Genomic DNA, 26,144 nt, shown 5'->3' on the forward strand with positions numbered 1-26,144 from the left:
CAGTGCCTCCTCATGGCCCCCGTCCTCGTGTCACACTGCCCCGTGCCAGGCTTCGCCCTCTGCCCTCCCTCCCCATTCCCACTCCTGCTGTACTGCCTGCCGTTGAGGAAACCCTCCATTCTTTCCTGGTGTCCTCATCCCAGGGGAGGCAGTTACCGGACAAAGAAAAGGGGAGACCTAAGGGGGGGGGGGTACTGTTACGCCTAGCGCTCCGGGTCCCCGCTCCTCCCCGGAGCGCTCACGGCGTCTCTCTCCCCGCAGCGCCCCGGTCAGTCCCGCTGACCGGGAGCGCTGCACTGTCATTGCCGTCGGGGATGCGATTCGCACAGCGGGATGCGCCCGCTCGCGAATCGCATCCCAGGTCACTTACCCGTCCCGGTCCCCTGCTGTCTTGTGCTGGCGCGCGCGGCTCCGCTCTCTAGGGCGCGCGCGCGCCAGCTCTCTGAGACTTAAAGGGCCAGTGCACCAATGATTGGTGCCTGGCCCAATTAGCTTAATTGGCTCCCACCGGCTCCCAGACTATATCTGCTCACTGCCCCTGCACTCCCTTGCCGGATCTTGTTGCCTTAGTGCCTAGTGAAAGCGTTTACTGTGTTTGTCCATACTGTGTACTTGACCTCCTGCTATTGCCATATTGACTACGATTCTTGCTGCCTGCCCCGACCTTCTGCTACGTCCGACCTTGCTCTTGTCTACTCCCTTGTACCGCGCCTATCTTCAGCAGTCAGAGAGGTTGAGCCGTTGCTAGTGGATACGACCTGGTTGCTACCGCCGCTGCAAGACCATCCCGCTTTGCGGCGGGCTCTGGTGAAAACCAGTAGCAGCTTAGAACCGGTCCACTAGCACGGTCCACGCCTATCCCTCTCTGGCACAGAGGATCCACCTCCAGCCTGCCGAATCGTGACAGTTACAGACACAATAATAATTGTTTCTGTAAATTAAAAAGTTAGGATAGGGGTGCCTACATTTTTTTTATTTGTATTTGTCAGTAAAGAAGCGTCTGCACACTTGAAAAAGCATGTGTGTCCCAATGTTATGCTGCCCTCCGGAAGGACAACATTACATAGGTGAAACTTTAAGAAATACCGTTACATAGGAGTCATGACTCCTTCATGGCAATCATCCCCCTCTCCCCTGCCTTTCTCTGCATAGGTGCTTTCATGTGTGGTATTTATAGGTCCCTCTTCCCTGGGTTCCTGGGTTTGGCACCTTCCTCCCAGCTGCAATTCTCTTGGGTCCTCTTCGTCTTTCTGCCCTAAAGGTGGCTATATATTTTTAATAACTGTTAGCCAAACATTCATTCTGCTGCCTGTTATCTCTCCCTTATACACATGAATCTTTGGCACGGCCAAACATTCACGTTTCTTCTACGGTCGTAATTTTTACAACATCTTTAAAAAAAAAATGTAAACATATGCAGGAGCATACATTTATATGGGCTGTACTTACATGGATACTTATTCTGCTCAGTACTTCCCATCCAGGGTCCCTTATAACCTTGGAGTTCTCTGGACATTAGAGAAGACTTAAATTGGGCATGGATTAATTTAATTTTTCTGAAAGATGCTAGGAAAAACAGTGAGCAAATATGGACCACAATATACCATATACCCAACACCTAGATTTTTAGTAGTAATGAAAGAGTAATGGGAGTAATAAAAAAAAATTGAAGGGTATAAGTTTGGGAATCACTGGCTAAGAGGATAATGTACATTACTTTAAAGGAGTTTTTCGAAAGTGAAAGCCTATACACAGGATAGGGGATAACTATATCGTGGGGGTCCAACCACTGAAATTAACTTCATGCCCACTTGACCATTCAACAAAAAAATGCAGATTGTGAACCAAATAGTAATTTTCCTATATCACAGACAAACTATTAATAACTAGGAAAGGCTGGGTCCATAGCAAATGTTTCCCCCTCCCCATGTTATACTGCTCAGACGCAGTCACACAATACAGACTCACAGGTGACGTCTTCTCTGACTGTAAATGTTCTCTTTTCTTTTTTTTTCTCCATCCAGCCCAAACTAATCTGACAACTTCTCCAGCAGAATGTTGACTATACTAAGACATTTTGGCCCCTAACTTCTGCAACTATCCCCACCCACTATTGCAACTCCCATCCTTTACGCTGTCACCCTGCTGCTACTGCCAATACTGTACCTGCTGCGGCCCAAAATGCCACCAGTACTGTACAAACAGCACTGCCCAATGCTATCACACACTCAGGATATAATAGTGCCTGAGTATGGAGATTAAGATCACAGCAGGGGCAAAACTACAAAAATATTGGCCCCTTGACCAGACTTTAAACTGAATTCAGACCCTAGATTAGACCAAAAGTCACCCTCTCATACAGACTGCCACACATGGCCACATAGACTCACATAGACTGATTATAGTCAACCTCTCTCACATTTACTGCTGCTCAGGCCTCCCACAAACTTGTCTCCATATCCCCCTTCCTCACAAAATTCCTTTGCTACCCTCATTACCTCCTCCTCCTCAGTTGTGCTGTACCTAGAGCCGAAAGGGACATTTAATGACAACATCAAAGGTCCTCAAACTTTTAGCTGCTGGTTTGTAGTTTTGCTCTTTGTAGTTTTGCCACAATATGCCCTAAATTATGGCAGTAGCAAGACAAAAATATGCAAATTCTGCTATAATTATATGCAAATTTACACTTCAAACCTAGGTATATATTGTATGGTCCCTCCTGACCCTGTGAGCCCCAAAGCAGCCGCTATGGTTGCTATGGTGGTAATTCCACCCAAAAAGTGTAGGAAAGGGGATAGTAACAAAATAATAACAGTGGAATCAGGGCACCAGAGGCTGCAAAATGGAATAAAACAATTTTTTTATACGGAACACAGGTCATTTAAATAATATGTAAAGTTGGATTAGCCCCTTATAATGTTTGCAAATGTCACCAAAGTTTTTATGCAGTTTTTTGGCCAAAGCTAGAAATTAAATAAAAAGGGACTAGGGAATATAAAAGAAGGACTTAAAGTGGTTATCCAGTGGAAAACTAATCAGCTGCTGTATGCTACAGAGGAAGTTGTGTAGTTCTTTCCAGTCTGTCCACAGTGCTCCCTGCTGACACCTCCGTCTGTGTCAGGAACAGTCCAAAGTAGAAGCAAATTTCAATAGTAAACCTCTCCTACTCCAGACAGTTCCTGACATGGACAGAGGTGTCAGCAGAGAGCACTGTGGTCAGACTGAAAGGAACTACACAACTTCCTCTGGAGCATACAGCAGCTAAGTACTGGAAGGATTAAAGGGGTAGTCCAGTGGTGAAAAACTTATCCCCTATCCTAAGGATAGGGGATAAGTTTGAGATCGCGGGGGGTCCGACCGCTGGGGCCCCCTGCGATCTCTCTGTACGGGGGCCAGGCTCTCCGGCCAGATAGCGGGTGTCGACCACTGCACGAAGCGGTGGCCGACACGCCCCCTTAACACATCTCTATGGCAGAGCCAGAGATTGACGAAGGCAGCGCTTCGGCTCTGCCATGGAGTTGTATTGAGGGGGCGTGTCGGCCGCCGCTTCGTGCGGAGGTCGACACGCCCCCTTCCTGCGGGCTGTCTGGGCTCCGTACAGGAGATCGCAGGGGGCCACAGCGGTCGGACCCCCCAACGCGATCTCAAACTTATCCCCTATCCTTAGGATAGGGGATAAGTTGTTCACCACTGGGTTCACCACTGGACTACTCCTTTAAGATTTTTAAGTAGAAATAATTAACAAATTTGTTTAACTTCCTGGCACCAGTTGATCAGTTTCCCCCCCACCGGAGTTCCCCTTTAAACTTCTCCTTCCTGCTGGATACACTTATGGCTCAGAGTAACTATATCTGCCCTCAAAGCTCATTTTTAAGCTACCCACATACAATATATATAGTGCTCAAATAGTAATGTTAATTTCATGCCCTAAAAAAAATCTTAACCTGAGAGTGTTTTAATTATCCATGAATGCAAACAATTATTCTCTTTTGTCAGACATTATGCATTTTGAGATTCCCACTCCAAACTCCTATTGTTCTTTCAGATAATTGTAGGTTTTATCACATGTTAGTCATTGTATCACATCTGTATTCATTCAGGAAATCACGTAGAGTGAAACAATAGAGAGTATGATGGTAAAAAAAAAACGTTAATGCTTTAATACTGCTGAAAAAAATATTTCCATTTCTCATGGTATATACAAATAAAACATATTTATAAATATAATATATTACATTTCTTTTATTACATTGAATTATAAATAAGTAAAATGTTGATATTCAGTTGCATTGCAATGTCATGAAAAATGAACTGAATGCAATTGGCCTCGGATATGAAATCTAGTGCAGACAAGGACACACTTGCTTAGTTCTATACATGAGGGCCAATTCATTTTGCATGGGGCTTTTCTGGCAATATACATATAATAGCTGTTGGCCGAACATGTGTTCATCCAACAGCTATTTCTCCCAATCCCCCTATACACTGGTCAGTTTATGTTCATGTGTTCTCAATGGGGAGAGAAGAGAAAACCGCTGCTACAATAGTTTATCCTCCTAAGAATATAAGGATTAGGTAGCTGAAATGTAACCCTTCTCGCCCCCGAATCTGCTGTTGGGGAACAACTGGGAAAACCCAAACACATTATCTGTTAGGCCAGTCTAATTTGGTTGCTTCAGACAAAACTCATAATGTGTATGACAGCTTTAATTTAAAGGGGTATTCCGGGCAAAAACATTTTATCCCCTATCCAAAGGATAGGGGATAAGATGTCTGATCAAGGGGGGCCCGCTGCTGAGACCCCCTCCCGCATTCTCCCTGCAGCACCCGCATTCTATGCGAGTGCTGAATCTCCAGTTTTGGAAACCTCCAGGTTTCCGGTACTGGGGACGTGACCTCCGGGTTTCCGAGACTGAGGACGTGACTTCACGCTACGCCCCCTCCATTCATGTCTATGGGAGGGGGCGTGACGTGTCATGTGATAGACATGAATGGAGGGGTGTGGCGTGACGTCCCCAATCCCGGAAACCCGTAGGTTTCCGAAACTGGAGATTCAGCACCCGCATAGAATGCCAGTACTGCAGGGAGATCGCGGGGGGTCTCAGCAGCGGGCCCCCCCTCGATCAGACATCTTATCCCCTATCCTTTGGACAGGGGATAAAATGTTTTTGCCCTGAATACCCCTTTAATGCTTATATGTAACTTGTGTATCATATGGTCACTAATGTAAAGTAAAGGTGAGCTTTAACGATATGCTGACAATATGGTCAATTGTAGTCAGACACAAAGCTGCATAAAAACTGGCATTGTCTTCATGCAATCTCTTCCCTCACATCTAAAGATATTTTGTATCACTTTCCAAGAATCTAAAACATGTCATAAGGTTGAAATAATGCTGGCTTAAAGGCATTTTACAGTTTAATGTTACTAATACATAAATACTTCAAAATAATACTTATGTTGAGAGACAGCAGTGTAGCTATAGCAAATGCAAACATTGTAGCCCCACCTTGGCCCTGGTGCCCATGGTGGCCCAAAAGCCCCTCTGTCAGATAAGAAGACACATTATAAATTACATAAATAGCATAAGGTAGGTAGGAGGCCTTCTACACATTTACCTTTAAGTCATGCCTAAGTCAGGCATGTCACCCAGGTTAGCTTTATAAAACTGTTAAGATCACATTTTGTCAACCTATAAACTTTAGTAACATTTGAAAGATCTTTTTGAAAGGTATCTGTAGGAGCAGCATTGGTCAGTTCTACCATCTAATAAAATCTTGAGACCGGACTCCATCCATCCCATTTCTGACACCATAAGTAATGTTCAATATACAATTATTATATTGTGATGTCATATGATATGGAATATAGTGTAATCTACTGTACCATTTCCTTTGCTGACCAATGTATATCGCTTAATGTACAAAAAGTAACATTCATAGAAACATGTACCCAGTGTATAAAAGCTGACTCCTGTTCTTGGACCCTCAAAGGAAGTCCTTTAAGATAAGTATATTACACACTCCTATTAGAGAAAGGTTGATGCAGCACTACATCATGTTCTCTAAATAGGACATTCATTTGTTCTTAGTCAGGTACAATCAAAATAGTACATAATACTATTATATACATCACCGTGATGTGTGTGAGTCAGTTTACTTAGTCCATAGTGCAGCCAAAAGGCTGTAAGCCTACCCCCAGTCACTTCATCATTGGAATAAGGGCAAGTACAATGACAACCCATCCAGTGTTCAGAAAACCCAAAGTCAGACACTCGGTGTCCAGATAGGAAGTATAAGTTCCCAAAAAGTCCATACCCTGAATATTCAACAGTATAATGATTCTTGTTAATATGTTTAAGTACATATTCTGCCAAACCATGACGTGGTCTTGGTATTTTCTTCAGAACCATAACACTGGATCAAGGTAAGCTCATGCAGAACCATGGTACTGTCTCTCCTGTAGAACAAAATTCCAGTAAGTCTTCTGTGCTAGTACATTATGAAAGGTAAGTTGTAAGCTCCTACACTTCTGTGGTCAACTGGAGGACAGCCTGGTGGTGTTTTTTTTCCATGTAGCATATTTCCGATGAACTCTCCCTTTGGAGAAGCTGAGTTTTTTCATTGGTGTCAGTAACAATTTCTGTTTCATCCGAGTGGTACCCAGACTGGTAGTCACTGGTTTGGTTGGAAGATCCTGATGTGACGGAATCTTTGCTTTTACTGGATTTTAAACATCTGAAATAATAGGAGAATAAACGTTAGTTAAGCAGCTACAAAAAAGAGCAGTGCTGACAAACAATGAGTGGGTGGCAGATTGAGAGACACCCTTGTTGCAGTCAAAATCCCTTTTATTTCAAATGTATTTCCAAAATTAAAATATACCAGATTTGTACCTTCCTGACAGAATTTAGAAAAGGCTGATGGCAGAAGGGCCTGCAGGATATGCAGGATAGGCATCCAGCCTCATAAGATTTCTTCTACAAAAGTATTGACTAAAGGACCAGCCGATTATAACATTGCATACACTTTTGGAGGGAGCTGGTCTTGAGATAGACTTAAACATCCACAAATACCCGATGTAAGATAGATGCATCACAAGCACTTGAATAAAACATTAAAGTGACATGCATTTTAAAAACAATAAAACCAATAGATAAATGCAGAACTGCAAGGATCTAATAGCTAATCCATTTTAATCTGCATGTAAGCAATATAACCGAAGTCCTGAATTGCCTTTAAATGGGTACTCTGATTAAACATCATTTTTTTATTAAATAGATTATGCCTAAATAAAAATGTTTCTAATATATGTCATTAAAAAAAAAATCTCTCTTTCACTCTTTAATTTAAATTTGAAATCCTGGCCACTAGGTGTCACCCTACATGGTTCAGGAATCATTGCCCCACCCCCCCACCCCCTCATGTCGGGCACGTATGGACCACTGCTGGCCGGGCAGCGTGGTCCAGCGTGGTCCGGAATGCGTGTCCTATGAAACAGGCAGAGAGCGAGCACAGTGTTCGTGCACGCACGGGGCGCGTAATTTAAATATCCATGCCTCTCCCCTTTTCATTCATTGCAGCATGTGAGCATACAGGAAGATGGGCAGAGGCCGGGCAGCCAGGCTTCAGATGACCGGCCGGCCAGGCCACGCTCACTTCCTGCCCTCACACACAGCTCAACACTGAGCTACCGAAGATTCTTTTAAAAAGGTATTTAAATGGGCTTTTACATTAAAATAAATACAGGGATAAAGATAGTTAGTGTCATGGACAGATGGGGAGGGGGATTAGGGAAAGTTTAGTTAATGATAGCTACTCTTTAATATCGCTTGTTAAAGAATACATAATATGATACTTTTAATATAACCAAAAAAGTTGGGCATTTGCAAATGACTTACTGTACCTAAATAACACAGCTTCATCTTGTGTGTTCTCCAGTGTTTTCAGCTCTTCTGATGCCAGAATCATCCCACTATCTGTTTGGTTGTCCTACAATATGATCAAGAGTTTTAATGCTTAGATACTAAGTGAAGAAATGGAACAAAGATGGAAAATAAAAGTTCTTTCCTACCTCCATGGACACTTTCACTGTGACTTCTATTGGAATATCCTCAAATGTCTTGACACTAACAGGCCGGCTATTTCTTCTTGTGTTTTGGACATGCCTAAAGACAATGAGTGCAGGTTACCACAATTGAATATGTTTTATTTATATTTAACTTTTTTATTTGTTTTCCTTTTTAACCAATGGTTCTACAGGTAAAATGCTGTATTAATACTTTCACATTGATGTTCATGGGAAACAGTTCTATTTTATCCTGTATCACTGAATTTAACCACGTCAAGTCGACCATAGATGTCCTACTTTCTTTACTACTGTCAGAGATACTGTCAGTAACTTACATTATACGTAACAAACTAAAGCCTTTAAGGGGCATTCAAGAGAAAAAAGGGGATAAAGTTTCAGATGGTGGGGGGTCCGACCGCAGGGGCCCCCCGCGATCTTCTGTACGGGGCCCTGGCAGCCCGTGGGAAGGGGGCATGTTGACCACTGCACGAAGTGGCGGCCGACACACACCCTCAATACAGCGCTATGGCAGAGCCGGAGATTACCGAAGGCAGCAATCCGGCTCTGCCATAGAGTTGTATTGAGGGGGCATGTCAGCCACTGCTTTGTGCGGTGGTCAACACGCCCCCTTCCCACGGGCTACCGAGGCCTCATACAGGAGATTGCGGGGAGCCCCAGTGGTCAGACCCCCTGCGATCTGAAACTTATCCCCTGTCCTTAGGATAGGGGATACGTTTTTCAGGACTGGACTACTCCTTTAAGCTGTTGTATACCCTGAAGAGTCAGAGACAAGTGTGCATATGAATGAACGTATGACCAGGAAAGATAGCTGTTCAGCTGACAGCTATCTAATCTGACCGATAAGACTAGTATGACCTAGTATGACAAGCTTTGTGATGCTCATATTGTACCCTAACATTTAGTACATACACAGGCAAAATCTCCCAACATTATGCACATAGTTCCAATGACTACAACTGTATGCAATAGATTTGCCCATTAACAATAGACTACCAATCTAAAAACAATAGCATGGTATATGTTTAAAGATATTGAAGGAACACCCAACAATAGCATATACAGGCATATAAATAACTATTTGTCTATTTAGTTCATCACATTTTAGAAAATCTTTATATGATAATAAGTTGCCTTCATAAATTTACTATTAAAATGCATTGTGCAGTAATACGTGCAGTCATTGTAGAGTATAATGCCTATAAATAGGTCAGTACCGTATTCCAGCTGCGTTATCATAATGGAATTTTCCATCACATATTTCCTCTCCTTCCACACAGGAAACAGGTGAAGTCGGCATAGAAAGTCCAGAATCCTCTTCAATGTTCAGAGTCACAGTAAGGGGAATGTAGTCTTTTCCATCCTAAATAATAGAGGAAATAAACTTTATCAATATAGAAACTTTATCACACAATATCCCCAGTTTTATGCTATTTTATCCAGTTATCACTTACCATTTGGACATTAGCTTGTAAGACATTTCCTAGATGTTCCACCAGTTCAGAAAATGTGGGTCTTTGAAGGGCGTCTCCATGCCAGCAGTCAAGCATTGTCTGATATCTGATAAGACAAACCCATGTCAGTAAATAGTGACACACCGTATTACAGTAGCAAAAATTTCGCCAATGTGAATGATATTTTCCATTTGCTGTGCCAATAACTTACATTTCCACTGTTGCATAATCCGGAGCTCTCATCCTTGTTCCATCTTTTAATCTCCTACAAAAGTCTTCATCAATCTGCACTCCAGGATACGGAGATCCCCCTGTAATAAACAAGTCCGTCATATGTTTTAGGTACAATCTACTATGTTTGCTATATATTGTTTATAACTATTCATTGCATTCGATTCATTTAGTAGAGAAAACTGAATATGGAATTTGAGCTAAATAATTTAATATATATTAATTCAAGATCTCACACCATGCAGCCGACCAACAGTAAGAAGTAGCACAGAACCTCTCAGGCTAATGCCCTGCTACTTATTACAGTGTTTTTAATGCTACACAATAAAGGTTAAGCTTTATTTCATTTGTTGCTGGATGGGAAAGCTACTTGTTATGCTGTATAGGCAACAACTGCTCGTTCAGGATCAGGAGGATCAAAAGCAATAGATACTGATGTGATGGCTTTCATCTCTTTCTTTATTGACATCTGACCAACTCTACATTGGATCATTCACAAATCATCCACATGCCAGATTGTCAATAGTTTAATAATACATACATCTACACACATATTTTCAGACCTTTACTCACTGAAAAAAGACAACATAAGCGACACCCTTTTCAGCAGATAATGGCCAGTTATTGGTCATACTGAATGATCATTCATTAAAATAATATTAAAAATAAACAATTATTGACCAAAACGTTCCAAATCGAATCTTTAATTTCATGTGTAAGACACAGAGGTTGCCATAAGTACCAGGTGTCTTGACTTTCAGAAACACAGCCATCGTTCAGATACCATGACTTAGTGTTCCTGGAAATGATTAAAAAATTTTGTCAACCAGGTGACATGGAAATAAACAAATCTGACTCACCTAATGAGAATATTTCCCAGAGCAGGACCCCGAATGACCACACATCACTCTGTGTTGTGTAGACTCTATCAAAGATAGTCTCTGGTGCCATCCATTTCAGAGGAAGCCGAGCCTTGGAAGGAAAAATAGATGAATAATTCTTAAAATCTAAGAACATTAACTAAATAAACCAAATTCATGATCAGTCTTGGATGGTATTTAACTTACATCGCCTTTCCGAACATAATCTGGATCTTTATACACATCGCGTGCCAAACCGAAGTCACAGATCTTGACCACATTGTTGTCAGCAAGAAGTATATTACGAGCTGCCAGGTCCCGGTGGATGCACTGAAGATAAAAGAGCGTGACATTGAATTGTCTGCTATTTAGCTCCTGATTGCCTATATTATTCAGGATAATGATCTTCTAGTATATGTAAATGAAGTATACCTTCCGGGAAGCCATGTATTCCATGCCCCGTGCCACCTGGAAGCTGTATGAGATAAGGTCTTCCATAGAAAGCTGACTCTTGCAAATCTCTTCAACTATACAAGATTTCATAATGTTAGTTATATGGTTGATGCAATAGTAAAACATAATGATCTGACCACAAAAACTATTAATTATCAATACAGTTATATAACTAAAATGTATTCTGTCAGATGGAATTTTATTCCATTGGCAGTATTTGATGCAAATTTTGTTTGTCTGTTGACCGTCTGCCTATCTATCTACCTACCTACCTATCCATTGTGCATATGTGTCTCTAAAGTATTTATCATTCTTATATTTATCTTCAGTATTTCTCATCTGTTTATCTACAGAATTTATCTTTCTTATGTCTAGTTATATAATATATCAATCTATCTATCTATCCAAAGAAAAAGGCTTCTGACCTGGGCCTTTATTAGCTGCATGCACCAACATTTGAACAATTTTCTGAAGCACTACTTCACCCTCTGTTTGCTAACTATCAATCTATCATCTACTTTGCTTGTCTATCCCTAAAACTACAAATTAACCAAATGGCACATAAATACCATTAGATAATATGTACACACACCAGTCTTACCTTCTTCTTCCTCTACATCACTAAGAGATTTCTCTTCGGCAAATCCTGAACTTGCAGAGCTCTGACTGCTCGCAATGCTGTCTAGTCGCTTCTTCAGATCCCTAGGAGTTTCAACGTAATGATGCTTGGCCTGTCTGTACCGCACAGATTTAGTCTGCAAAAAAAATATTTTTTATATATAAATATGTAGAATTGGGTGATAATCCAATTTTCCCCACTGCATGAAAGCCATCTGTATAAACATGATGTTATTTTTCAATTATTCATAATAGATAGGTGATAAAGACTGTTCTCTGCATCCATTTACATGCAGGTCAGGTAACTATATTATGACATATTCATAAATACAACCTGATGTACAGGAGGCTCCTTGTATCGCCTGTATGTTTTATACAAATGAGTTTAATTAAAGAGGTATTCAGCCCCTAGACTTCTTATCCCCTATCCAAAGGATAGGGGATAAGATGTCAGATCGCTGGGGACCCCCGACATCTCGGCTGCAGCACCCACCTGTTGCGGCTTCCGGCTCCCGAACACGGTGACAGGGGGATCATGATGTCACGACTCCGCCCCTGTGTGACATCACGTCCCGCCCCTCAATGCATGTCTATGGGAGAGGGCGTGACAGCCATCATGTCCCCTCCCATAGACTTGCATTGAGGGGGCGGGACATGACATCACATGGGGGCGGAGTCCTGACGTCACGATCTCCCATCACCGTGGTCGTGAGGCGTTAGGATGAGAGACTCCAGCGCTGCCAAAAGCCGCCACAGGTGGGTGCTTTAGCCGAGATCCCGGGGGTCCCCAGCGACGGGACCCCCCACGATCTGACATCTTATCCCCTATCCTTTCGATAGGGGATAAGATGTCTAGGGGCAGAGTACCCCTTTAACTGTTTTACTTTTTCATATCAATCTGTTAAAATGGCCATAAGACTCATTTCTATACTTGCAAGATGTGTCTGTATCTGTTGTTTTTTTTAACCTCACAATCCTATTTTTGTACAGTTTACAGGAAGGGTGAGGATCTGAACATAACAATGGAAGAAGTGTATGAGGAATAAGATTTGGCAGCATTTTCAAGGATCAGACATAGAGTGAGGAGGTCACAGTGTAACTCATGCTTAATGTACTATGCAAAACTAAACTACATTTTATATTACAAAAAAAATTACTAGAAGCTTGGAGAATATAGTGACAGAGGTGTTTCCTATTTTCAGGGAGTCGATTTGATGTACGGTAAGTTCATAAAGTTAGAGAAACATACATGTGTACACGGGACAAGTTATAAATAAATAACCAGATTGAGCTGCGGTGTAGGATATCATTTAACTGATGCAAGAAGTGAAGGGCTTGGTCTTAAAGACACAACATGTAGGACTTTAAATAACAGATTTGTCCCTTACAATATGCTCATTCCCAGACAGTACAGTACTCAATGTCAAAAATACCCTGGTGTTAAACTAAAATAGTTGCATCATTGGTGCATGAAGCTATGGAGAATGAATACGCATCATGTATAGCATAGTCAAAGATTCTGAACAGAGAGGGGCACCGGAGAGTTGACGGTGATCTATAAATGTTATTCTGAACCTTACTACTGTGACTGCTACACACTGCGTAAAGCAATTTCATTCTTACGTATCAGAACAGACAGTGGAGACAGGAAAGATGTGCAGAGGCATTTCATTTAGAAAAAGGCAGGACAAAGTGTTTAAAGGGGTAGTCCGGTGGAAAACTCTTTTTTTTTTTTTTTTAAATCAACTGGTGCCAGAAAGTTAAACAGATTTGTAAATTACTTCTATTAAAAAAATCTTAATCCTTCCAGTACTTATTAGCTGCGGAATACTACAAAGGAAATGGTTTTCTTTTTGGAACACAGAGCTCTCTGCTGACATCATGACCATAGTGCTCTCTGCTGACATCTCTGTCCATTTTAAGAACTGTCCAGAGTAGGAGAAAATCCCCATAGCAAACATATACTGCTCTGGACAGTTCCTAAAATGGACAGATATGTCAGCAGAGAGCACTGTGGTCATGATGTCAGCAGAGAGCTCTGTGTTCCAAAAAGAAAACAATTTCCTCTGTAGTATAAAGACCCTAAAAAGAACTGGAAAGATTAAGATTTCTTAATAGAAGTAATTTACAAATCTGTTTTACTTTCTGCCACCAGTTGATTAAAAAAAAAAAAAAAAAAAAAAGTTTTCCACCGGAGTACCCCTTTAAGACTCTCAGAAATGTCAACAGGACTTGAATCAGGCAATCACGCAATGTCTGCAATGTCTGCCGAGCATACGTACGCATACCTTGTACAAAACGAAGTCATTCCTTTTACTCCTTAAATACGTTGATAGATTTCCAAATCTACAGTATTCAACAATCACCATCAAAGGACCTAGAACAAAAACATTGAAGATAATATCTGAACCAACTGGAATTCTCCCTTGCAACATTTCTTTTTACAGTTAAAGATACAGTTTCAATTCAGGGCTGGGTGGGGGTGGTGTGGGAGGGGGGACGGCCATTAAAAAAGTAATGCTAAAACACAAAGCTTTACAAAAAAAAAAAATATATGAAATTACATTTACTTATTCTATACATTCTACATTGTAAACATTGTACTTTGTAAACCCAAAGTAGGCTCCCTAAGATTCTGAAAATTAGATGGCTGAAAAGCTATTTCTTTATAAGAAACCTCATCGTTCAACTAGGTAATCATTGAGATTTCTGGTCAAAAGAAGGACTTGAAGCCCTGAACCCAATGTCTCACCTCCTGGCTTAGTACAGGCTCCGAGCAAATTCACTACATTCAAGTGATGGCCAATATGACTAAGAATTTTCAGCTCTGACATCAATGCCCTATATTCACTGTCAGTGGCTCCCTCTGTAAAAGAAAAAAAGGGAATAAATAAATATTTAAACAATAGAATTAAATATTAAGTAGTTGCCTATTATTTCTTGTGACCTAGTGTTCTGTATGAGCTTACCTTTCAACATTTTCACTGCCACTGTTTTGCAAACGCAGGTTGAGTCAATTCCAAAGGCATCTGCTTCTACAACTTGTCCAAAAGCTCCTCGACCAAGAGGATTCCCTGTACCACGGAATATATAAAAGATACTTTATATAGTTAACATTTTGACGATCACCTCACGAAACTTGAAAGATGGAAGCTTAGTCTATAGTCAATAAGGTGTTGCAGTGGTGAAAACACAGGAGGTACCTAGTTTAAGCCGTTCTCTTGGAAACTCCCATTTCATGTCGTCATAGAGGAGTCTTTCACATTGCTCATCGAGGGGAACTTCACCAGGATCCATAATGATTGACAAGTATCCAGCCTTGAGTTCTCCTTCATTGGGCTGGAAAAAAATTGACAATACTTATGGGCAACTCTTCATAACATTTTTGTAAAAATAAATAAATAAATAACAAAAATAAAAACATGCCCATGTGTACTCCAATATAAGATCCGAGAGCTGCCAGTCCACTGCAGTTCAGATCTCCAGTCCTAAAGACTGTTCACATGGATCACAATTAATTTCTGTGCCCATAACAAGCAAAGAATGCCCCAGAATGTTGTCCTTTACGGGCAATTGCAATTAAAATCGAATTAATACATACTTAGTAAACCATGCAAGAGTTTTATGGTACTGAAAGCAAAAATGTGTCTGTTGACATTAGTACAATGGGAAGAAAGTGTAACAAAAGGCCCCCAGTCAGTTTTCATTTGTCATGCCATGCAAATACAAATGGGACAGTAGAGAAACTTGATTCATTACCCTCTTTACGGTCCGAAGGATGATTACAAGAAGCAACCAAAAGAACAGGGCAATCACACCGGTGCCAACCAGAATAATGAGTTCCAGATTTGTTTTCTCTTCGGAGTCTGGAAGGAAACAATTGGACATTTGACAGTTCATGTCAGCTCACTGTTTTAGGGTAGCTGTAAAGTCATCAAACACAGTCCATTAATCCCAAGCAAGCAGGATTACTGAGAAAAATTAGGCCTGCTGCGTTGTTGGTTCAATAGGACATTTATTCTGTAGGTGAAAAACAATTGACTGCCGTACTGAGAAAGGGCTACTGGGGCCCCAGGGGGGGGTTGAAAAAAAGTCCCAAGGTATTTGTACAACTACTAAAACCAACACTAGATTTTCCCACTTTTACTGTATATACATTCTTTTGTTTGCAATCATCATCCAGCAAATCTCCATTATTATACAGACTACGTGGAGATACTATTGAGTATGAAACCGCACCCTTGGATAGTCATAGCCGATCATTGTTGTTCTTTTAGAGCCCCCCAAAAATTAACTCATATATGTATCTTAAATGGGTTTCCCACCACAGAAAGTGAAGGCATATTACAGAAAGTGGTTCGTCAGATATGAGACCACACAGCAATTCTAAGAAAAGGTTGCAGCGCCTTTACAGTTTTTCCCTACACAGTGCTCGATTTTGCACTCTTTATTATTAGCATTCATAGAGTCCCGGTAGTCACACTCCAATAAATCAAAAACTGATGATATATGCCACACCATTTCGTGATGGTAAAATCTATTATAGTAGACTTGAAAGGGAACCTGTCATCACATTCATGCTACCTGAGCCAAATGTCATGGGGGTGTTCTTCCCCATTATCTTGATAAATCTCTCCCTATATTCAATCAAAAAGGGGTGATCTTTCATTCAAGGCTGGCGGGGTGAGAAGAAGCTGCAGGGGACTTCCTCGATGACTAGTAGTTCAGGCAGCATAAAGGTGATGATAGGGTCCCTTTTGAATGGTAAATACATTTAAAAAATATTCGGAATAACCATCAGACTCTTGCTTCCATATTCAAACCATAATATGGAAAATTACTGAATGTGTTTATGGAAAAATATCCAGTAAACCCTGCTATTTGCTACTGGAGCTTTGCAATTATAAAAACAATAGGTGCAACCTTCACAGGACAATGGCCAAGATGAATGCGTAAGAAAGTAATATATGTGCTGACTGCTTGGCTAAAAAGCTGTATTATAATTGTTTGATCAAGTAGCATCATACTATTTTGTCACCCGATTGCTCCTATTGGATTTTTTGAGCAGGCAATTGGTCAGCCCCTAGTGGTCAATAGCCAAACATGCTGCTTCTTCACTGGTGAGTTGCATTGGGTAGAACCCCTCTGATCACATGTTGATAGAATTAGCGACAATTAAATAAAATACAGACAGAAATAGCATTTGCATTAATAGACCATCTCATGGATGAAATATACATGGTCTTAATTATTAATCATTATTTCCTGCTGCTCATTAAGAATAGTTACCATTTACTGTGAAGTACATCTCAGCTTCTGCACAACCCAACTCATTGCAAGCTCGGCAGGAATAGAATCCTTCATCTTGTTTCCTAACACGTTGTATGGTCAATGTTCTGTTCTGATCCTTTAAGATAATGCCTGTGAATAAAAAGATACAATGATGTGTAATGAACTGAAAAACGCATTGCACAATCCAAAAAACATAATGGTATAGCATTACCGTGACATTTCTCCTTAAAGGGGTACTCCGTTCCCTTGCTTTCAGAGCTCCGCTCCCCAGCATCCGGAAGTTATTGTTCCAAACGTTGTGTGTGCGGGCTTCCGTGTTCAGGGCCGCCCCTCGTGACATCACGCCCGCCCCCTCAATGAAAGTCTATGGGAAGGGGGGCGTGACGTCACAAGGGGGCGGACGTGACGTCACGAGGGGCGGCCCTGAACACGGAAGCCCGCACACACATCATTCGGAACAATAACTTCCAGATGCTGGGGAGCAGAGCTCCGAAAGCAAGGGAACGGAGTACCCCTTTAACATATAGGCCCTCATTTACTAAGAGTGTTGGGTTTTTACTAGTGTGAAATGTTGTTTCAAACTTGAAGGATTCCTCTCTATTTACTATGGTGATTCATGGTTTTACAAGTAGGGAAGATTTTCTGACTAGCTTTTTCCAGGTGGAAATTTCCAGCCATTTATTCACAGGATTTTCTGTGAACTCAATAGTAAATAGGTTGGGTTGCGAAACCACGCCCCCTTCGTGACAGACCACACCTCTTTTCAGCTTTTCACAATGCAATGTCGGGTTTATCAGATTTTCCTGGTGCACACTGGCGCAGACACTATGCCCCAAAATAACCCGACAAAAATGAATCTGTTTTAGCTTTGTACATGAGGGCCATACTGTATGCTTGTATTTGTGCACAGGGACTAATGAGATTGGATATACATCTATCTACAATGCTACAAAATATGTAGCATCACAGAAATAACAATAAATAAGAAATAGTGAAAACAAAAAAGAAAAAAAATCATTACCTGAGTCTCCCACCAAAGCATCAGAATTTTTAAACCAAAGGATTTGTGGATCTGGGGATCCAGTGACCGAGCAGTGCACCTCCAAAGTCTCACTGACATTGGTTGTCTGGTTCTTCAGTTCACGATGAATAACTGGACGTTTTTGAGCTGTGTATTAGATGCAATATTATGAATTAAAAAAATCAAATGAATAAAATCAAATTCTAAAATCAAATGACTACACAATATAGTGAAAACATAGTGAAAAGTGTATTTAGTGCATGTGCATGCCTAGCGCTGTGTATGTGTATACATTTTTGTGAGTGTGTAAGCATCTGCCCTGCCATTTGTGATATTCTGCAATAATTGGAATGTTTTCCATACCATGGATAGTTAATTCAGTGGGGAAACAGTGCTTCCGACGGGTTTTCTTCTCCAGAGCTTCGCAGTCATAGTGCCCTTGGTCCTCCACAGAGACGTTATACAGAATCAGTTCCAAGGTCAAGTATTCTCCAATGATTGTAGGTTTATTCATTTTAATGAGGTTGGCTGGATCTCCACAAGATCTTGCTTCTGAAGACTTCCGCTTGTACCATTCTATGTGTCCATAGGTCAACTTATCAGCGAAACATTTCAATGTTACATTGGCTCGCTCAGTGATCCGGCCTCTAGGATGCATACTGACATTAAGGCCTCCTAAAAATACAATGTGATTTATCATTAAGTTTACATATGTCAATCAATATACTTCCAACCAGCTATTGGTCAATAAGTCTGATACCATTTTGTAGATGCCCAGCACATGGGCATGGCTATTCATCCAACAACCAAATTCCCATTCCCACACACACACCTCTTCTTTAAAATCCATTATAAGGAACCATCTAAGGCCTCATGCACACAGAGTTGTTTCTGCATTATTCCTCCATAGAAGCAATGCCCTATGTCTGATAAAGCATGCCACATTTTTCTTTCCCAAAACACCCCCACATGAAATAGTGGCATATGACGGTTAAGTACCCACAGTATTATTTTATGGCTTTGTACAACGCTGAGGATGCATAAAGTCTGTAATACACGTGTGCGCATGAGTCCTAAGAAATTGGAAGCTTTTTTTAAGTGTTACACATGGTATTGCAAGATGAATAAGCAAATTACTTGGATTTCCATCAATGGTTTGTGTTTGCATTACAGTGGTCCCTCAAGTTACAATATTAATTGGTTCCAGGACAACCATTGTATGTTGAAACCATTGTATGTTGAGACCAGAACTCTATGGAAACCTGGTAATTGGTGCTAAAGGCTAAAGGCACCAAAATGTCCTCCAAAAATAGGAAAAAGTGATTATTAAAGAAAAATAAGTAGATAACTAATAAAGATATAGCAAGAGCGTACATATAAATGTAAGAAAGATCTGCTGGGAGCTGTAAATCACTGTCTATGTCAGTGTTTCCCAAGCAAGGAGCCTCCAGCTGTTGCAAAACTACAAATCCCAGCATGCCCGGACAGCCAAAGGCTGTCCGGGCATGCTGGGAGTTGTAGTTTTGCAACAGCTGGGGGCACCCTGCTTGGGAAACGCTGGTCTATGTAGAGGACAGGAGCTTCTTCAGGATCCTGTACAGTACATGCAATGTCCTAAAAAAGTAACATGGAGCCGCCCTCACCTGGTGTCCAAAGGAGCAGGTAATCCTGGTACAGGTAAAGAGTACAGAACATGTAATACCTTCCTGTACTGTAGGGGGCGCTGCCAGACAACAGTCAGTGCATACACTTCAGTAATACAGGGGATTTACCAGTGAATGCCCATTCTGATTGGTCATTTCTTCCAGCCATTGACACGTTTCACAGATCCGTACTGTCTGTAGCATTGTATGTTGAGTCTGGTTTCAACTTACGATGGTCCAGAAAAGAGCATTGTATGTTGAAACTATTGTATGTTGAGGCCAGTGTAAGTTGAGGGATCACTGTATATGGTCACAGTGTTGACTGTGTCCCAGGAGAATTTTAGAAGCAGTCATGACTATATAGACAAAGTAAAAAAAAAAAAAACACAAACTACCCCATAAGCAAATTAATTTGATCCAGTATTTACAGTAGAGAACTAAGAAAGCTATGTATAAGTTTATTTAACTTACGTGTTACATGGAAAGGAATGATGTGCTCATCTTCTCCTGCCTGGTTAGTGGCTGTGCACTTGTAGACAACAGATACTTTCGCTGCTGAGATAAGTAGCTTGCTCACAGTCTGAGGCATAAAAAAGAAGAATTTTTACCATATGTTATATAGAGAGTTTAACTAGGTAGGGCAAAGGGAAACGGTCATATTATAGCATCAATTTGAAAGTAGCTATAATAAGGCACCCAGAGGTACATAGGGCCTATACTATGCTATCATATGCTTCTGTATATAATTGGTAGCATGCAAAGGTACTATGAAGGCCCTCCTGTTTGGATTCAGAAGGTATTCTCTCTTCTAGAAACATTACACATTACTTGTAAGGGATAGGAGTACCCAATGGAACATAATGCGGGAAATTTATAATTCACTGCAAAAGCGTATAGTGTAAAAATTGCACAATATTTTGTGAAAAGCACAGTCTTTGCACAAAAAAAGTTATGCAAACTCCCACTTTGTGCAAAAAATGTTCTGCAAACTGGTGCTGGCACAAAAAATTTGCATAATTTTGCGCTGGTGCGGGAAGTATAAATTTCAGTGCTGCAGCACAGTATACTTCCATATTGAAGTCTGTATGCCACCGCACAGCCTTCAAAACTTGTTCATGAAGCCATAAAAGGGTACTCCGCTGGTCAGCATTTGGAACAAACTGTTCCAAATGCTGGAGCCAGCGCCGAAGCTTGTGATGTCATAGCCAGCCCCCCTCATGACGTCAGGCCTTGCCCCCTCAATGCAAGTCTATGGGAGGGGGCGTGACGGCGCCTGCTTCAGCATTCGGAAGTTTGTTCCACACGCTGAGCAGCAGAGTAACCCTTTAAAGGTCAACTATCACTTTGAAAAACTTAAGACATCTCATAGCAACATGTCAAAATTTTTGATCAATGGGGAATGAAGGCTGAGACCACCAACATTTGCCCAAATAAGCAACAGCACACAGCTCTGTGCCTGTACTTTTCTGGCCAACACCACGCAGCTCTAGTCAGTAAGTTGCATTAGTGGTGCCTGGATTTAAAGAGGACCAGTGACCGTCCCTTCAAAAATTAAGATTTTATAGTCATTAAATAGTTAAGGGTTCCATGATCACACACCTCTTTACAGGTTGTTGATAGTATTTCCTTTTCCTGAGATATCAGGGTCTATAATTTGTCTGACAATTCAAGGAATCAGTCAGATGGGCGTGAACTTAATTTTAAAAATGGGAATGAATATTGGGTGATGGGTGGGGTTATACAGTCAGGGGAGTGTAAATGTTGTACATTAAGGGGCGTTTATGCCTAATACACATCCCCTGACTGTATAATCCAACCTATTACCTGATATTCACTCACATTATAAAGCTCACGCCCATCTGACTAAGTCCCTAAATTGTCAAACTATAAACCCTCATATCTCAGGAACGGGAGGGTGTATCAAGAAACAGAAAAAAGGTGTGTGATCAGGACATCCTAAGCTATTTAATAATAATGTAATGTAATTTTTTTGGGGTTAGCCACATGTCCTCTTTAAGCAAAGCTTATAAACTGGGGCCCCCAAGAATCTTGAGAATGGGGATCCTGAATGGAGCTGTGGTAATACATATACTCCACCTCAGTATTCATTGTCTATGAGACTGATGAAGATAGCCAAGTATAGCGCTAACTGGGAATGCCCTTAGATTTAGTGTTGCCGTCCTTTTTATTTTAGAATGAATGAATAAATAAATAAACACACTTTTAGTTTTCCTTCAATGATGTCACTAGGAATATCTTGCACTTCATTAACATTCCCTCCATCCTGGTCCTTAATGTCCCTCCACTTTGAACAGCTATAGGGATTTTTCCCTGCATGATAAGGTCTGAAAGGAGAAAAAAACAAACAAACCTAGATGTTAATAAAATACATGCCAATATCCATAAATAAAATGACCCTTTAAACAATGCGTTTGTATTCAAATTCAACAGAGACAGAAGATCAATGATCGGTAAATAAATACGCGTGTCCGGTTGAAGGGGTGACTTCCCTACATTTTTTTCAAAGTAAGTTCTAATATTAAGGTGGGAGGATGCGGAGGAGGGGGGGGGGGGGGGTTAAAAGAAAAAAAAAAAAAGTTCATTCATAATTTCTTAATTCTAAGTGGATCTGGATGTGAGGAAGCAGCATGGTCACAAAACCAAGGCATTGACTTAGTGTTGTTCTAGATGATAGGAAGCACTATGGCTCCAGAGGAAGAAGTTAAAGGAAGTCATCTGGACAACAACAACAGGAAAGCAGAATATACTAGTCTCTGATGCAGGAAGCCGAAGCCTGTGCAGAGGTCTGATAAGAGAATCCATGTGGTCCCAGCACGGGATCCCTGTCTATCACCCTGTACATCAATCAGCACACTTCCTCTTCAATGGCTTTTCACAAGGATAATCTGAAAAATCTTATGGTAGACTTCATTCTGCCCAAGAACTACTGTACAGAAGAAGACATGATAGAGCAGTGGTCACAAACTGTGGCCCTCCAGATGTTGCAAAACTTCAACTCCCAGCATGAAGTTTTGCAACATCTGGAGGGCCACAGTTTAAGGGTATGTTCACACTTTTTGGAGAGGAATTTCCGTGAGTAATTCTGCTCGCTTATTCCTCTCCAATTCATTCAGCAGTGAAAAACCCCCATAGTATGTAATTAAATTTCGGCTCCTCAGTTCACACTGAGGAATTTCCGCTAGCCGAATTCTGTCACTGAATTCCGTTCCGCATTAAGAATGAACATGTTCTTTCTTCATGTGGAATTTGCGTGCTAACCCGATAGAACTCAATGTAAATTTATTTTCAGTCCGCCACACTTTCGTGCAGAATTCATGCAGAAATTGCGCAGATTTAAAAAAAAAAATAAATGTCTCCTATGCCACGCTGAATTTCGCACTGATTTCTGTGTGGAATGGCGTGCGGAATTCTATGCACATTCCACGTAGATTCCACGTGGAAATAAAAACGGTCATTTCTGAGCTGTTTTTTTGTCGAAAATTCCACGCAAATATTCATCAGTGTTGACATACCCTAAGCCTACTGGTCTAGAGAAATACATAGACTTATTTAAGTGGTAATACAAAGATATCTTCTGAATTGGTACTAAAAGGCATCATGAACTTAGTCTTAGAGAAGAAGAAAGGCAGCAAAAATATGTGTCTTGTACCAATATGTTACCGCCACAACACATCTGATTCCCAAGAACACTTGCTAGAAGTGTGGACAAGCAGACATGACTAGTGTTGGGCGCAAATATTTGCATATAGAATTTTTATCGCGAATATTGCAAATATGTTTGCTATATATTCAAAATTACGAATATTCACTTTTTTCCACATATGCGTATATTCGCATATGTGAATATTCGCATATGCGCATATTGGCATATGTGAATATTCGCATATTCGTTCTTTTCACTTGTGGGCCAACTAAAATGATGCAAATACACTTGTCAGAGGTTATCAACAACATCCCTAGCAACCAATAGTAAAGTTGCCCACCCCCTCACTGTTTTCTTCTTCGAATGTGCGAATATGCGAATATAACGAATACGCGAAATTCGCGAATATAGGATGAATATTCTTCTATATATTCGCCAAATATCACAAATTCGTATATGGCCAATGCCGCTCATCACTAGACATGACCAATGTCCATAGGCACATTCCATTTAATCATAAAGAAGAAACAAGGCTCAATTTGATCATTAGATGGGTTAGAATTGTTTCCTAAAAGATTTTTTGGCATAAAAAAAAAAAAAAGTGACTGAGATGCTAAACAAGCATGGGAATTCCATGGCCAGATTGGGGATGGTGGCTGCCAGACATTTCTGGCACTGTTAATCTTCAGGAAAACAATGGAAATATACAGGAAAAGTCCAACTTTTCACTCCAGTTTGAAGTCTTTTGCAGCCCGGTAGACATGACATTATCAACATGATCAAATATTTAGGACCAGCATAAAATGAATGTGCATTTATAAAACTGGAGAAAAAATAGCTGCTTTCTGGAATAGAGCAATACATAATATGGGGATAAAAATGACATTGTATAGTAAGAAATCAGCCATGGTTTTCTAATCCTGGGCAACCCCTTAAAAATTCCTCATGATATGTCTGATGTTTTGTGAAGAAGTATTAGCAGCCACAAGGTATAGAAATAATTGTAGACTTTAGGTAGATTGTCATTACAATACAAGCATATGTTAATGTAGATCAAGTTTCCTTGCTTGATGGAGAGAGATCCATCAATCAAGGCCGGAGGGAAGAACCTGCCGGGGACCAACCAGTTGACTCATGGTTCAGGCAGCATGACAGTGGTGACAGGTTCCCATTAAAAGGTACTCCGCCCTAGAATCATAGAATGTGTCGGCAGATAAGAACCATTTGGCCCATCTAGTCTGCCTTTTGGAAAGGGTATAAGTTGTCTCATCGAGGGGGTCTGGCCACTGGGATCCCCGCGATCTCCAGGCCATAGCTGCGCCGTTCTGAACATTTATGTCAGGGGCAGAGTACCCCTTTAAGGGATAGAGGCAATTTTAGTATTTTTACGCATCCATTAACCATAACAGTCTATTGAACACACATCTATGTTTTAAGCCATTATCACTGTACAATTACAAGGACTCACTGTGGTAAGTATGTGCACTCTTCTTCCAGCTGCCATGACCACTGGATGTTCACAGGGGTTGGTATCCCATATGCAGTGCATGTGAGAGAGGATGGTTTGCCATACTTGTATAATTCCACTGTAGAAGACACAGCCTTTTCACCTATTCGCGGTGGTACTGCAGAACAACAAATGCATGTATTTCTGTCAACTCGGCACTATGACTAATAACTTGTATACTGCAGACAAGACAATAGACTGGAACTCACCATGCACGAAGACTTGAAATGTGTGACTCTCATAATCTTTAGTTATTGGGTTAGTAAGAATGACAGTATAATTCCCACTATCCTCTTCACCACAGCGATTGATTAACAGGTATGGGAATAGGTGGCCAATGGGAATTCCATTTTTTATCCTTGAAGAAAAAAAATTCATAGTAACACCTCTTACGTTGTATCAAAGGGATAACTAGAATAGATCTTTTATTGCTGGACATACCATTTCACGTCAGGAGTAGGATATGCTGTAAATTTCACCGGTACCTTGATGCGGTCTCCAGCCTTACACACAATCACCTTTTCCATTTCTTCATCTATTACTATAAATGGCTTCTCTGCAAGTATAAATTGTAAAAAAGTTACACTTATGTATGAGTTAAACTGAAGAGTGTTTATCCGTTATTGTAAAACCCGTTCATGTAGACACTGTACCTAAAGGAAACACATGCAAAGATGTTTATACAGCAAACTAAAAATCTGCTAGTTTTGGGTAAGGCCTTAACTTACCATGTACAATGACCCTGGTGATAGTAGTCATATTCATGCCCCCGGTGTCTGCTGTGCAGCTATAGTACCCGTCATCTTTTAAAGTTGCTTTTTCTATTAGCAGCTCTCCTGTGTACTCCAAAACATTTGGCTTTTTGATGAATTTTTGTATTGTTTTATGATCCTATCATACAAAAATAATATTATTAGTAACAATAGCATAAGATCTCAAGGAATGGATTTCCATTGGGTTTATGTATGTGAAATAACTGAAGTAGGGAAGTAACTATTTTTACTATGTATTACCGTATTTTTCGCCATATAAGATGCTCCGGCATATAAGATGCACCCAATTTTAAAGGATGAAAATCTAGAAAAAAGATTCTGAACCTTCAACCTGCGGACCTCCAGATGTTGCAAAACTACAACTCCCAGCATGCCCGGACAGCCATGCCAGGAGTTGTAGTTTTGCAACATCTGCAGATCCGCAGGTTGAAGACCACTGGTAGAGGAGGTAATTCTCCCGTGTCCCCGCCGCTCCGGACCCGTCACCGCTCGTCACCGCTACCCTGGATGTCGCCCTCCATCGCTGTCGCCGCATCCCTG

General features: G+C 40.9%; 1 protein-coding gene across 1 annotated transcript in view; it reads right to left on the reverse strand.

The window, feature by feature from the left end:
• Positions 1-4,812: 4,812 nt before the first annotated feature.
• The window catches only part of KDR (kinase insert domain receptor), a 37,488-nt gene continuing 16,156 nt past the window's right edge, over positions 4,813-26,144 (reverse strand). Inside the window, exons 8-31 of the mRNA XM_056558203.1 lie at positions 25,560-25,722; positions 25,273-25,387; positions 25,041-25,189; positions 24,793-24,949; positions 21,882-22,005; positions 20,132-20,240; positions 18,381-18,692; positions 18,018-18,164; positions 16,994-17,125; positions 15,464-15,570; positions 14,908-15,043; positions 14,674-14,778; positions 14,457-14,570; positions 13,993-14,081; positions 11,688-11,841; positions 11,066-11,160; positions 10,841-10,963; positions 10,634-10,745; positions 9,754-9,853; positions 9,543-9,648; positions 9,306-9,451; positions 8,074-8,167; positions 7,906-7,991; positions 4,813-6,737 (exon numbers count right to left, since the gene is read on the reverse strand). Of these exons, the coding sequence (XP_056414178.1) occupies positions 6,524-6,737; positions 7,906-7,991; positions 8,074-8,167; positions 9,306-9,451; positions 9,543-9,648; positions 9,754-9,853; positions 10,634-10,745; positions 10,841-10,963; positions 11,066-11,160; positions 11,688-11,841; positions 13,993-14,081; positions 14,457-14,570; positions 14,674-14,778; positions 14,908-15,043; positions 15,464-15,570; positions 16,994-17,125; positions 18,018-18,164; positions 18,381-18,692; positions 20,132-20,240; positions 21,882-22,005; positions 24,793-24,949; positions 25,041-25,189; positions 25,273-25,387; positions 25,560-25,722 (3,189 nt within the window). The 3' untranslated portion in view covers positions 4,813-6,523. The remainder of the gene's footprint in view (positions 6,738-7,905; positions 7,992-8,073; positions 8,168-9,305; positions 9,452-9,542; positions 9,649-9,753; positions 9,854-10,633; positions 10,746-10,840; positions 10,964-11,065; positions 11,161-11,687; positions 11,842-13,992; positions 14,082-14,456; positions 14,571-14,673; positions 14,779-14,907; positions 15,044-15,463; positions 15,571-16,993; positions 17,126-18,017; positions 18,165-18,380; positions 18,693-20,131; positions 20,241-21,881; positions 22,006-24,792; positions 24,950-25,040; positions 25,190-25,272; positions 25,388-25,559; positions 25,723-26,144) is intronic.

This window comes from Hyla sarda, chromosome 1 (genome assembly GCF_029499605.1).
Source record: "Hyla sarda isolate aHylSar1 chromosome 1, aHylSar1.hap1, whole genome shotgun sequence".
Taxonomy (NCBI): domain Eukaryota; kingdom Metazoa; phylum Chordata; class Amphibia; order Anura; family Hylidae; genus Hyla; species Hyla sarda.